Source organism: Myotis myotis, unplaced genomic scaffold, assembly GCF_014108235.1.
Source record: "Myotis myotis isolate mMyoMyo1 unplaced genomic scaffold, mMyoMyo1.p scaffold_m19_p_8, whole genome shotgun sequence".
NCBI lineage: Eukaryota > Metazoa > Chordata > Mammalia > Chiroptera > Vespertilionidae > Myotis > Myotis myotis.
Window position 1 is genome coordinate 50407064 of NW_023416390.1, and position 15438 is coordinate 50422501.

Sequence of the window (15438 nt, forward strand, 5' to 3'; positions counted from 1 at the left end):
TACCATTTTTTTTTTTGGCGGGGGCAGGAGGGGGGACACTCTCAAAACTAAAATTCAAATGAATCATGGGAAGAAGAGAAGGAAAAGGTATTTCAAGAAGCTGGTGTATGTGCTCAGGGAATTTGCCAATTGAGCTAGATTTTAAAAATACTTGTCTATAAAATAAATAAAAAGTAAGAGCTCTAATTTAGTACATATTTGTTGTATTTCAAGACCTTTATATAGGTGTTCTCCTTTAATTTTCAACAATCCTGTGAGATTATGGATTTTTCTTATTTTACCAGTGAAGAAGCTAGTTACATAGTGTTAACAGTTGCTTAATGTCTCAGAGCTAGTAAATGACAGAGTCATAACTTAACTAAGGTCAAAGTCAAAGCCACTGTACATTTTACTATGCTGTGGCTCCTCAGGAAGGGGGGTGCATACCAAATAGGTGAGTAAGTGGTAACTAAAATGAGTAATAGTAAAGCCCACACCCCAAGTCAGATAGAGCTCATATAATGCCCTGCTTGTCCCCTTGCTCTCACATCCACAAAATTAGTCCTAGAAGCTAGGAGCCCCATTTCAGCCTCTGGGACTTGCCAGAGCAAGGTGTGCTCAGGCAGAGTATTTGGCTTTCAGCATCTACTGGTCCTGCTCTGCACCCCAGGCCCAGGAACAGCATTCTTCTTAGTGACCAAGACCCTTCCCTATCTTCTGCCGTAGTTTCTGTCTGAGTAGCTAGCCTGACTCTTCCAGAACTTGGAGAAGGGAGGCAGAAAAGTCCCGAGGGCTGCACTTTAATTCCCCTGCACTTTAATTCCACTGACTTTCAGAACCTCTGCCAGCTGCTCGAACCTTCTTTTAGCATCTTAGTAATCTGCCCATTCTCTCCGTCCCGACTTCTCTGTTTCCTTCAATATTCATACCAACAGTTTGCACAAAGTGCTTGGGATCATTTTTAGGGTATTGGTAGGTGAATTTGGAATAAGAAGAATAAGAATGGCACAAGGCCAGGCTTATGGACAGATAGTATTATGTTAATCACTAAGGGTACAGGCCCTTTTGCTTTAATTTTCTTCACCATGGTAAATATTGTTTAAACTTGAAAGAGAAAATTCTTACTACAGACCTGTTTGGGTCAGCAACCATTTTCAATGTCTTCAGTGAGCTCAGCTCTTTAAGTTTATTCAAATTATTTCCCAAGGAACTTGTGGCTGTGGTTTGTTACTGGAAGAGTGTTAAGGGTGCCACATTCATGGAATGAATATGGGAGTGATTTGTAGAACTGAAGCTTTTAATGAATGATAAAATATTGTGCAAAATTCAAAGAAGAAATCAACCTCTATGTTCAATAGTCATCCTAAGCTCCTGCACGTGGTCATTTAGCAAGCCCTTCTGCACTTGCTGCAGTGTTCCTGGGGATGCATAAGCATGTAAGACCTGAAGGAGGGGCTCCAAATCCTACTGGTGTAGGAGAGTGCAGGGTGAGAAAGATATAGCAGAGTGGCTGACCCTGGAAACTGGTCTGAAATTATCATGTCTTATCCAATTTGAAGAGGGATAAAAGAGGAATCAGATGAAGTAGAAGTCCCTGCAAGTGCCAGAGATCTGGTTCTTTTCAGAATATTCGAAATAATTTCATTCCTTTGTGACCCCTTTCTCTTCTCATGACCTCTGGTGACTAGTGGCATGCACTGATGGTGAGAAGTCTAGAACTGGTGTCACACAGTAGCTGTAAACCAGAAGTAACTCAGTTGGCTCATAATAGTATTATATTTCAGTGGTTTTCTTCATCAAAATTTTTATTTCCCGTTTTTATTATGAATCATAAGCTTTTAGTTGGAAATGAATAGAAATTTGAATATTATTTCCACAGGCTTTTGAAGATATATATATTGAAAAGAAAAAGACCATTAAGATTATCCTGGACTATGCTGACAAGATATTCACTTACGTCTTCATTCTGGAAATGCTTCTAAAATGGGTAGCATATGGTTATAAAACGTATTTCACCAATGCCTGGTGTTGGCTGGATTTCTTAATTGTCGATGTAGGTACTTTGAATGAAATTTCAAAGAGGATTTTGTGTGATGATTAAGTGTTCTGCTTAGCCTTCACTGATGTTGTATATTATAATTTTGGTTATCTTTTTGTATTTTCTGTCTATAGGTTTATGCTTTCAGAAATATTAATATAGCCAGTAGATATCTGTGAGGAATAATAAAAGAGAAACTTTTCAACAAATGTAAATTCTTTTCTCTACCATTATAACATAATTTACTCTTGCATGTGTTTTTTGCAATCAGAGAAGATGTGATTTAGATATCATTCCTGTTGGTAATATGAACAGAATGAACAATTGGAAATAAGGGGTAGGAATGGAAAAGGGCAGAAACACAGGTTAAAAAGATAAAATACTGATTTTTTTACTATATAAAGTTAAAAGATAAGGTGCATCAAGTTGTCTTTGTTAGCTAAAGGTTATATAAAAATGGTAGTTAGTACTAAAGCAAATAACTCCATGTTAGAGTGAAGAGGGTGTGGAATTTCAAAGTATGTATCTTAATGACAATGATTGGAATAAACAAAATTAGTCACAGCTCTTATCCCCATTCAAACACCCAACTTACCATTCATCTCTAGAGTGGTGGTAGAGTAGAGAAATTGGCGTTAGTAATTTCAAATAACAAATTCAGAGAACTGTTGAGTACTTGGAAGAAAGAAAATACATCAGAATGCTTCAGTTTATGTATTATTTTTAACAAAGCAAAAATATTTTTTAGTCATCATCTTGAAATAGTCAGGAAACAGATCCTCAAACAGTTTGTGAGATCAAGGCATCTCACATAGAAATTAAATGGTACAACCCATTATTGTCAAGTCATTCTTATTTAGTGTACTCTAATTATTTTAGTTTATATTTTCTTGATATAATTTAATTATATAAAATAATGTAATTGTTATATGATATTCTATAGTATCTTAAAAGGCTTCCTTAAATTAAGCTATGACCTTAAACTCCTAATTTTATTTTTCTCAGAATGAATTATTTCTTCATTCTTATATTAATTCTCCTAGATTTTCCAAAATCTAGTCTTTGTTGTTAGGAAAGAAAGATTCTATAATAAGTCATAGTTTTTAGAGATTTTTTTCCCATCTGATGTCTGGAATTAGAAGACAACATGCAAATTTTTAGAGTACCAACAAGTACTCTAACATTTAACCAAGAGTTCTCATTATGGAACTTTTCAGAAAGGGTAAATCAATGCAACATTATTCATAGATATCAAAATTATATGTAAGCATGACTATAAACAACAAAATCTGACTGCAAAATTAAGCCAAAACTAATTATATCTACTCTAAAGTTTAGTTTCTCAACATTAAACTCTAACAGCTCAAATGTATTAAATATTAAAAGTAACAACAATTTTTTTATTTTTTATATAGGTGATATGCAAAAAAAATTTTTCCCAAGGTATACATAGCACCTCATATGCACTCTTGGGCTTTCTTGTTTTTGATGCCTTATATTAATGACTTCATATTGTTTGTTTTTATATTCACCTTTTATGTATATGTTACCTAGTTACTGCCTAGGATGCTTTTGTAATATAATAGTTTTAAAGAAAGGCTAACCAAAATAAGAAAAAAATGATAAAAGAAATTTAGGTTATTTCTTTTCTCTTAACCTGTAACTATGATGGTTCTTTTAAAAGTTATTTTAAAATATTTAAGATATTCAAAAACCTTTAAAATGTTACTATAAACATGTTATTTTTATCACTCCACTTAGGAAATAAAAGTTTACAAGTAGAATTGAATTTCTTTTAAATTAAGAAAGAAATATAGCTATAATAACAAATTACTTTTTGTATTTGAAAATATGAAGTGGTGATATGAAGGGTTATGTAATAAGCAGAACTTGGGGAGGTATGTAGCTTTGATTTGAAATATTATTTAATATTTTGAAAAAACAGTAAATAAGTATTTATCTATAATTATATAACATATTACACATATATTTGATATGGAATGTTTCTATAATGTAACATGGAGAGCAAAGTTGCACACAATATTCTTGCTGGTAGAGATGAAAACTAGGGATGTAGATTTGAGGGAGGAGCTGAGATTTTTTTTTTTTAATTTCTCAAAGATTGAGCAACTTATCTAGTCTAGTTTTTCTCAAAGTGTGATTCTTGAACCAACATCATTGGCACATATAGGTGGGAACTTATTAGGGATATAATTCTCAGAACCCACCTAATATCTACTGAATCAGACACTCTGGTGTTGGGACCCAGCATACTGTTGTAAGGTGGGAACTTATTAGGGATATAATTCTCAGAACCCACCTAATATCTACTGAATCAGACACTCTGGTGTTGGGACCCAGCATACTGTTGTAACAAGCCCTCCAGATGATTCTGGTGCATATTCAGGTTCCTGAACCACTGATCTGATTTGATATTCAGAGAATGGACTTGTTTGATTTCTGCAGGCTTTTTTATTATTTGAAACTTAATTGAACATTATTCGTAAGTATAAGCATATATATAGTGTGTGTATATATATACATATATATATATATACATATATATGCATATATATACATATATATATGCATATATATATACATATATATATACACATATATATATATACATATATACATATATATATATATATGCACAGTTAGGTAAATGGATGTTTATGCATATATACTAATATATTCTCAGTTATAGACTATACTGTAGTTTTCTCAATAATTTTCAGCTGTTATATTCAATATAATAACCCCATCACGAAATCATGATTCTTCACATTGCTTTTATATAAGGTTTATATTAAAGTTTAGATGTAGTTGAGTTAATTCCATATGCTCTTATGAATTAGCTTTAGAATCGCACACTTTGTTATGTCCTGGGTTTTATTTCAATTGAAATTTTTATAGCTACTCTCATTAAATGTTCAGAATTAATATGCAAAAGTATATAACCATGGACTATCAAAGTGTGAAAGGTACATGTGATTTTTTTCAGATATAAGAAATAACTTACTTTCCTTCTATTGTTGGATTTTATCTTTGTTAACCTTCCTTTCTATCTATTTCCTTGCAAAGCATTCCTCTTACCCATTGTTTTAGGCAATGACTAGATAACTTGATATATAAAATCATATTGTTCTTGTTGAGCTGCTCTTAGTGATATTTCATGATTATTTCATTCAAATAATTAATAAAAAAATTTTTTTGCAGGTTTCTTTGGTTACTTTAGTTGCAAATACTCTTGACTACTCAGACCTCACCCCCATTAAATCCCTTCGGACACTTAGAGCTTTAAGACCTCTAAGAGCTTTATCTAGATTTGAAGGAATGAGGGTAAGAAAATACTAAACTTTCTAACATAATTTGTTTACACTTTTATAATATTCTTATTTTATAAATGGAGTATAAAATGTGAAAAAAATAATATGTAGAAGTTATAGGCTGTTTCTATTTACACATGCATGTAAGGATATGTATATATATGAACTATTTATGTATATACGTGTGTGTGCATGTGCATATACACTCAGTTGTTTAGTGCATATGTTTAACAAAGAGTAAATCAAATATTATTAGGCAGTGATCCAAATAAGTAGCTTTTCTCTTCTAAAATAGAAATCTTCCCTATGCTAGAAGATCAAGTGAAGGGGACACTGTTAGTCCTGAAAACATCTCTCATATATAAGTCATCAAGGACTTGCCTGTATCAGGTGCTCAAATAATATTTTGTAAAGAACTACCTTAGGTATGGGGGCATAAGAAAAAAAAGGAAGTGAAGTAGCATCTGCCATACTTTTAATTTCATCCTTAAAAATAAATATTTCAATAAAAGTAGAATTGTCTCCAAACTATATCTGAGAAAACTAAAGCTCTGAGAGTTTCCATAATTTGCACGAGGCTGCATAGCACCAGAAAAGAGATCCATTTTGCAAAGGCAAACAAGGTGAGATAAATGATGACTACCAGCAACCTAATTTTAAGGGCTGTACAAACCAGCAAGTTCTTTCTAAAATACATGGAGGACAATGACCTTAGTTTCTCTACTTAGTCTATATCCATACTGTTGTTGCTCTCCTCATTTTCTTCTTTTCTAGATTTATACCTGTTTTCTCATGCCTCTGTTCTCTTGGCCAGGAATCAACCCTCATTCATCAATGTAGCAGATACATACCTACCCATTCTTTAAGCCTCAATTAAAAATGTGCCATGTCTGCCCACCACCACGCATAATTAGGCATCCTTTCTCTAAGTTCAGATACATATAATCCTTATTACCTTATACTTATTTATTAGACTTCCTCTCTTCCTATAGTCTCTGAACAATTTAACATGCAGATCAGACTAGCTCACTGCTTCCCTAAATGTGCTCTACTGACCAGCTATCAGTGTCATCAGAACTTATTAGAAATACAAATTCCCAGGCTCCACCCCAGACCCAACTGGTTCAGAAACTCTGGGATAGGGCTCAGAAATCTGAAGCCTCCGGTGAATATTAGCGATGGTTTAGTCTAGCAAATCTTCGTTATTATTCCTGCTACCCTATGACTGTCACCTCTGCTGCTTAATGCACCCAGTGTATGATGGATCCATGTATATGAGAGGTCCTGATTCTATAAAATAAATTTCATAAATAAAATTGAAGTACTTTTTCTCATATGAGAATTGAAAAATTACAAGTTACATTTTATACAGAAATATGGTTATTGACATTACCTCCCCTTTTTGAGCATTAGCAGAATGCTACAATTTATCCAGAACTTAAGGTGGATCCCTGAACTTGAGCAGACGTTATACTGAGTTTATGGACAAATAACATACTTTCCCCTACAAACTTACTTCCCTCAGTGATTAACCCAGCCCATTATTTTACCCTGTTTGCTTTGTTCTTTATCTATAATAATAAAAGCATAATATGCTAATTAGAACAAATGTCCTTCCAGACGTCCTCTTGGATTACCTTCCGGATGAAGTAACAGGGGCAGGGGCCAAGGCAAAGGCGGCCGCAGCGGTAGCGGGGGCCAAGCCCCTTGCACAAATTTCATGCATTGGGCCTCTAGTCTATAATACAACTGGATAGTTTAATATATATGGAAGGGAAAACATGTCTATTTCGTCACATTTATTAGTCATGTTAAAAAGGAGATGTTTCTTCATGCTGTGTCATTTTGAAAAAGAAAGTAAATAATGATTTGCAGCATTTTGTAATCTTGAGGTTTGACTGAGTAGGGACAATGGTCATGGAGAGACAGATAGGGGAAAAGTATTTCTTCTTTTCCTTCTGCCATGAAATAGTAATCATACAGTGCCACAGGAACATAGAGGTAGGTGTAGCTGCCCGAGGACATCTGGGAAAGCTTTGCCAGGAAGTGACCTTGGGCCATGACTGAGAGAGGGGGCCCCAAGACACAAGCAGGTCGGCATTCCAGGCAGAGATGCTACATGGCAGAGAAGCACGAAGTCCCATGTGCAAGGCACATGTAAGCAATGTCTCTAGATGGATCAGTGTGCCTAGCTCAGTGGTCGGCAAACTCATTAGTCAAAAGAGCCAAATATCAACAGTACAATGACTGAAATTTCTTTTGAGAGCCAAATTTTTTAAACTTAAACTATATAGGTAGGTACATTGTTATTAACTTAATTAGGGACTCCTAAGGCTTAGGAAGACCCACACTCAAGGGGCCAAGGAGCCGCATGTGGCTCGCGAGCTGCAGTTTGCCGACCACGGGCCTAGCTGATAAGCACAGAGGGGAGGCTAGCAACAAATGAGGATGAAAAAGTAGGCTTGAAAAAGAGTTGGCCACTTTGAACTTTATTCTCTTAGCCTGTTCTTCCTAACTTTTGTATACTGTATGAATCTCATGAAACTATGAATCATCTCTCCGTAAAGAAAGCAAACCCATAATGTTTTTAATAGGATTTCATGCCCACATAGAATCTCTATGGGTCCATTGACCCCAGGATAATAATTATTGTTCTGGACCAGGGATCAACATACCAAAGCCACAGTTGTAAAGGGAGTGTTATTGGATTTCAGCCATGCTCATTTGTATATACTCTTACTATAGTGGCAGAATTGAATAGTTGCAATAAAGATCATATCACCCTCAAAGCCTAAAACTATTTAAGAAAATGTTTGCCAACCCCTGCTCTAGACAATCTCAAAGGTAATCAGAGACCCTAATGTTTCACCAGTTAAAGATGACTTAAAAGCGTGCTTGATATATTGCAAAAAAAAAAAAATGGGAGCACAATGCTTAACAAATTAGTCTTTTACACATTTGCACCCAAATTTGGACTAGAGCTGAGGTGTCAGAAGACAGGTAGGTTTTGAAGGACCGGGTAATTAAGAAAATCTGAGAGTGATAAATGCTGCAATGCAATGTCACCATGCAGGAAAATTGGAGTGGCAAGAGGCACTGGTGATCAATAGCAATGGAAATGCTTAAAAGCAGGAAAAAAAGTATTAAAGATAAATTACACTTCTGTTCTGTTTTAACTGAGGCCCAGCACTATCTATATTTAGCCAAAGACCTACAGAAAGTATTTTTGGAGTCGGAATAATAAATTTGAAAAGATTGCTCTCATTTTGCAGACAAGGAAACAGAGGTCCCAAGGTCTTAACTGAATTCACATATCACACAACTAGCAGAATCAAATCTAGAGGGTTCATACCCCTCAATGATTCTTAATCTTAACTCCAGCTAATACATATCAGCAATTTTTCTATATGGGAGAATTTTAGCACTGGTAATTCTAGGACTATAAACCTTTAACTGTACATTTTATTTATTATGATTTATGTTTTTAAATTTCTTTTTTTCTAGAGTATGCAGATTTTACGACTTCATCTTACATGTATCAGGTTTTGATTTATTATTTTTTATTTACTCGTTTCATTTATTTAAGCTTTCATGGCATCTTAGTTATTTTGTTTTGTATTGTTACTCATAGTTTCACTGTGTGTTCATCATGTATTTTTGTAAACATGTTTATCACAGGTGTCTTGGCTTGTTTTGTCCTGCTTAGCATACTGCTGAGCATATAGTAGGCATTCAATTAACATATGTTGATTGCTTTGATTTGATGTCTTAAACATTTAAGGGTGGCTTTTCTAACTTCTCTCATTCTGCATTTTGTTTCATTAATGTTGCCCGTTTAACAGTTTTATGAATCCTAATCATTCTTTTCTTTCTTTGAATACCAGGTGGTTGTGAATGCGCTCATAGGTGCAATCCCTTCCATCATGAATGTGCTACTTGTGTGTCTGATATTCTGGCTGATATTTAGCATCATGGGAGTAAATTTGTTTGCGGGCAAGTTTTATGAATGTGTCAACACCACAGACGGGTTACGGTTTCCTACAAGCAAAGTCCATAATAAATCCGAGTGTCTTGCACTGATGAATGTTAGTCAAAATGTGCGATGGAAGAACCTGAAGGTGAACTTTGATAATGTTGGACTCGGTTACCTGTCTTTGCTTCAAGTTGTAAGTGACCCCTTTCATGAATGCTTGATATTGTAAGGGACCCTGACAGACGTCATTATTTTAAATAATCTGCTAACTAGAAGTTAAAGATAAAGTACTTTGTGACTTTAAAAGGAGAGTTGGTGTCAACTAGAACAATTGCCTATAAAAATGAGTAAAAATCGTAAGTTCTTTTGTACTTGAGAGTTATTGCTTCATAATTGACTTGTTGGTGTCATTTGGCCCCTCGCCATTGCACCATCTGAATATTGCTTCAAAATGAATAGTCATTTTTCTGAACTAACAGTTTTGCACTACATGGGAATGAGAAAGACTTCTCATTAGCACAGAGCATCTTTAAGAAATGGAGATAAATTGTTTCCTGCCTTTTTTATAAAATTCTCCCCTACCTCTAGAAAAATAAAAATCATGTGCAAAGTTTTCAGGAATTGTAATAGCCTGGAAATAATTGAGTAGGACTAAGATTTGGAACATGACCCCAGAATGTGTCCCTTTTTTTCTTGACATAGTACCTTTATATTAAATTGGTATTTTGAAATGCAACAAAACTTAATGATTTGATATTACTTAATGCATGTAACATTAAATGGACTAAACTCAGGTGTTGCTGCTTTAAAGTATGAGCTTCAAATTCAGATTCTATAAATGTTATATTTGCAGGCAACATTTAAGGGATGGATGGATATTATGTATGCAGCTGTTGATTCTGTTAATGTAAGTATTGGTCAGCATTAAACTAAAATCTACAATTTTAAAAAACTCCTTAGTTTAATTTAGCCATTTTCAAACAGTAGCAACAAGGAGTCCTTGGTATGTACACACAAACCAAAAAACTTCCACCTAACAGTAGCCTAGTGACTAGGTATGCAGCATTTGGAGACAGACCTTGACTCCAATTCTGGCTGTATTATATCATGCAAGCTGTGCAACTGAATCTGAACAAATTCCCTCTCTGAGTGTGTTTATTGATTATATACAGAAAAATAATTCAGTGCCTACTTCATGGGAATCCAACATGAAAATGCAAGTAGAGCACTTAGCACAGCCTGGAAATAATAAGTGCTCAGTAAATAAAGTTTATCAAAATAAAAATAAAATAACGTATTTTATGAATAGTTTTTATGTTTATATTTTAAAAATTTTTTAATTCATTTCAGAGAGAGGAAAGGAGAAGGGAAGAGAGATAGAAACATCAATGATGACAGAGAATCATTGATCAGCTTTCTCCTGCATGTCCCCTACTGGAGATCAAGCTGCAACGAAGGCATGTGCCCTGACCAGAATCAAATGGTGCCAACATTGAGCAACACCAGCCAGGACAAGTTTATATTTTAAAGTGCCATGGAAGCGTTTTCAGTGGTTCTCAACCTTCTGGCCCTTTAAATACAGTTCCTCATGTTGTGACCCAACCATAAAATTATTTTTGTTGCTACTTCATAACTGAATGTTGCTACTGTTATGAATCATAATATAAATATCTGATATGCAGGATGGTCTTAGGCGACCCCTGTGAAAGGGTCGTTCGACTGCCAAAGGGGTCGCGACCCACACGTTAAGAACGGCTGGTTTATATGAAATAACTTCCATACTAAGAAAGCTAAATCCAGAGAAGACTTTTCTGTAATTAAATGAAAACAAAAATAAAACAAAATGTATGTAAATATGCTATCATCTCTTCTACAGTTTTTTTCTGGAAATAAAAAAAACATACTTCAGGTCATTTTGTTACCTAATTGTCCTACTTGCCAAAACCGGTTTGGCTCAGTGGATAGAGCGTCGGCCTGTGGACTGAAAGGTCCCAGGTTCTATTCTGGTCAAGGGCATGTACCTGGGTTGTGGGCATATCCCCGGTGGGGGGTGTGCAGGAGGCGGCTGGTCGATGTTTCTCTCTCATCGATGTTTCTGACTCTCTATCTCTCTCCCTTCCTCTCTGTAAAAAATCAACAAAATATATTTTAAAATAAATAAATAAATAAATAAATTGTCCTACCAATGTGAGAAAAGTACTCTATATGATTAAGCCCTTTGTAATTATTTGAAGGTTATATTCATGTATTTAGTGAGCATGTAATAAATACTTAATGTTGGAAAATTTTTTAAGAATGATTTTGTTGAACTTCACTAATATTATGGCTTCTGAAAAAGCTAATTCACTAGAATAGCATTGTTTGGATTACCTTATGAAACCATGTGAAAAAGGAAAGTGATGAATGTATTGTCAACATACTAACTGTTGTTAATTACTGCTAATTTTTTGTAGGTTGACAAGCAACCCATATATGAATACAACCTCTACATGTATATTTATTTTGTCATCTTTATCATCTTTGGGTCATTCTTCACTTTGAACTTGTTCATTGGTGTCATCATAGATAATTTCAACCAACAGAAAAAAAAGATAAGTATTTTAAGTTTCTTTCATTGCACTGAAAAATAGGAAAATTATTTTTCTAAAAAATATAGTGTGAAATTTAATTTTATATCAATTAGTAATTATCTTCATTAGAACTTCATTTATTTTTTTAAACAATTGGCCAGTGTATAGTTATAGACATACTTAATCTCATTTATCTCTGCACAGAAACTGATCTTCTACGTCAGAACTGTTTTTAAACAATATGACAACTATTCTGTTTTTTTCAATGTTCTCTGTAGAGGATTGGATAATTAAGAAAAAGTAATGCACTAATTATTAATGAAAACACATTTCACAAATGTTACTTTCTTCGGTTCTGAGCCACTGTTCTGTGTGGTATGTCTAGGGCTGGTGCTTGAGGAAAAACAACATAAGTTATGCTCCTGGGCTCAAGTTTATATTATAGCAGAAGATGTGATACATGTATTAGAAATGAAGATGTATTGAATATTGCTAGTGAGGCATCCTGGGAGATTTCTGTTTTAACTATTGGAACATTTTATAATCTCCCCTTAGTTTTCTCCCATCCTTCCTTATGTTGCCAACTAGGGTATGAATCATCAAAAAAAGATAAAATCTGTACTTTGACTTTTTCTTCTAAATCAGAATTCTCTTCCCAGTGTTTTCATAGCTTTTCTTGGTAAATTCTTGATATGCTATGGTAATCAGCCCCCATCAGTATGCAATAAAGGATCTAGGCTTCTCTTGACATTGGTATGAAGGCTCTCTCTCATGCCTACTGTCAATAGATCAGATGAATGCTAAAATTACATAAAGACTGCATATCAACTAGAGGGGAAAGGTGAATTAGAACACTCTAAGACAGAAAGGGGAGTCTGGTTATTATATAGGCATTTGATAAATCTTTTAAGATACAATATAATAGGAAGCTGAATATTCCCTAACCCCAAAAAACTAAAGAGAAATCATAACCAGATCATCTTTAACTTCAGGATCCTACAAGTTAAGTAAGGATTTCAGAACTAAATAATTATTACATGTAATACATATACTTTATATATGTACATTATATTAAGTATGGAGAGTCATGTGCCTACACATAGGTAATCCTTTAAGACAGTTTTTATGTATAGCTACATTGCACATAATAAAATGCATTTCATTTCTATATTAATACATTTTCAACCTGTCTTAATAATCTGAGGAAAAATTTAGACAGTGATTCTGGTTTTAACTAGATTCCTTTTTTTTTTTTTTTTTTACCTTGGAGGTCAAGACATCTTTATGACAGAAGAACAGAAGAAATATTATAATGCAATGAAAAAGTTGGGATCTAAGAAACCACAAAAGCCAATACCTCGTCCAGGGGTAAAGACTCTCTCTCTCTCTCTCTCTCTCTCTCTCTCTCTCTCTCTCTATATATATATATATATATATATATCTTTAGCATGTAAATTTTCAAATTATTTTCAATTCAACTTTAATATACAACTTTGTCTTAAGCATAAATGTTTAGCATTAATTTTGAAAAAAATTGGAACAAAATTGCTATTAGGAACAAAAGTCCTTATAAAATTTAATATATGTATTTTAAGCACTGTATCTTTTTTTGAGTGCTTAACAAATATATTATTATTATTATTATTATTATTATTATTATTACGTTAGCCAGCTCCACATCTCCCAGTCCATATTTTAGTTTCCAAATAGCAGTAATAATTCTGTAGCTCTTACTATGAGCTACCAGGGGTGGGCAAACTTTTTGCCTCGAGGGCCACAATGGGTTCTTAAACTGGACTGGAGGGCCGGAACAAAAGCATGGATGGAGTGTTTGTGTGAACTAATATAAATTCAAAGTAAACATCATTACATAAAAGGGTACGGTCTTTTTTTTTTTTTTTTTAGTTTTATTCATTTCAAACGGGCTGGATCTGGCCCGCGGGCCGTAGTTTGCCCGTGGCTGAGCTAGGCACTGTTCTAAGAACTCTACATATTTTAACTCATTTAATTCTTACAATAACTCTTATGAGGTAGAAATTATTATTATCTCATTTTATGGAGTCCGAAACAGGCTCAGAGGAGGCCAAACAATTAGGGAGGGCTAGAGTTTGAGAATTGAACCTAGGTAGTTGGTTTCTAGAGGCTGAGCTGAGATGTGAGAGGGCTAAGCACTGTATCTTAATATTCCTTCTTATTTTTAAATTTTTCTATAAAAATGGAAAATAATTACATGTGCATTTACTTTTATCATAGCTACACAACTTATTCCTGCAGTGGCCTGTAGAATATGAAAATGAATGTACTTTAGATTGAACATAGCATACTAGGGTGGATACACTTAACAGTCAATGTAAGTATACAAGGCTAACTGAATTACCAGTCTGATATATTGAAAGACAACAACAAAATGTTTGATTTACTCTGACTTTGATTTAACCCATTAATAATATTTCTTGTAGAAAGCACAAACCTATGACCAGGGATAATTTATGCAAGTTTTGAAGACTGATATATATTTTTTTAAATGTTTTACTAATGTAATGATTAGTGGATACTACTTGCTAAATTTACTCTATATTCCATTTTATTCTTGTTTATTTGCAGAACAAATTCCAAGGATGTATATTTGACCTAGTAACAAACCAAGCTTTTGATATCAGCATTATGGTTCTTATCTGCCTCAACATGGTAACCATGATGGTAGAAAAAGAGGGACAAAGCCCATACATGACTAATGTCCTCTATTGGATAAATGTAGTTTTCATTATCCTCTTTACTGGAGAATGTGTGCTGAAACTGATCTCCCTCAGACACTACTACTTCACCGTAGGATGGAACATTTTTGATTTTGTGATTGTGATTATCTCCATTGTAGGTAAGTCCATTTATTAACCAGATTTTTATATTGAATGAAACTAAACTCACACATGCTCAGAGCAGGTTCTGAATTCTTGAATATAAATTTACTTTTGAGTAAGTTAAATGAAAGAATGAAGGAATCTTAAAAAAAAAAAAAAAAACACTTTACAAAGCAACACCTTCGTGTCAGAATTTCTGAGTTCTCACTGCAGGCCTCAAAGCCTCAAGTTTTCTATTTGTTGGGAGCACATAATACCACTTGATCCAGTATTTGATTTCCAAGATTACCCTTCACAATGGTAGCAATTGCTTCTATATGTAGGTATATCTGAGAAGACCAATGCAGAGTCTGAAATCATTTCCAGTTTTAGCATATATGAAAGCTGCCCTTTGATGAATGATAATGTTAATAGCCAGATTATTGGTGACTCTTCATGAAAATTCTTCCTGAAGTCAAAGTAAAGTTAAGGTCTCAAGAAATATCATCTTCATTTCTTATGGCTTTATACTTGGCAAGTCTACAAAACATGATCATTTCTCAGCCAACCCCAGTCATGTCTATGAATGTCAGTACATGATTTTATACTTCCTTCCCTTTTCATTATCATCACTATTTTTATATTCTTCTGCTCATTCATTACCTGTACATGTCCTGCCCAGTATTTTAGGATTGCATTTATTTTTGAA

At 34.1% G+C, this 15438-nt stretch overlaps 1 protein-coding gene across 1 annotated transcript in view; it reads left to right on the forward strand.

Moving 5' to 3' along the window:
* SCN9A (sodium voltage-gated channel alpha subunit 9) overlaps positions 1 to 15438 on the forward strand; it is a 132301-nt gene that overhangs the window by 111554 nt on the left and 5309 nt on the right. The window contains exons 20-26 of the mRNA XM_036320434.1: positions 1859 to 2032; positions 5240 to 5362; positions 9234 to 9515; positions 10176 to 10229; positions 11776 to 11913; positions 13156 to 13260; positions 14497 to 14767. Coding sequence (XP_036176327.1) covers positions 1859 to 2032; positions 5240 to 5362; positions 9234 to 9515; positions 10176 to 10229; positions 11776 to 11913; positions 13156 to 13260; positions 14497 to 14767 — 1147 coding nt within the window. The remainder of the gene's footprint in view (positions 1 to 1858; positions 2033 to 5239; positions 5363 to 9233; positions 9516 to 10175; positions 10230 to 11775; positions 11914 to 13155; positions 13261 to 14496; positions 14768 to 15438) is intronic.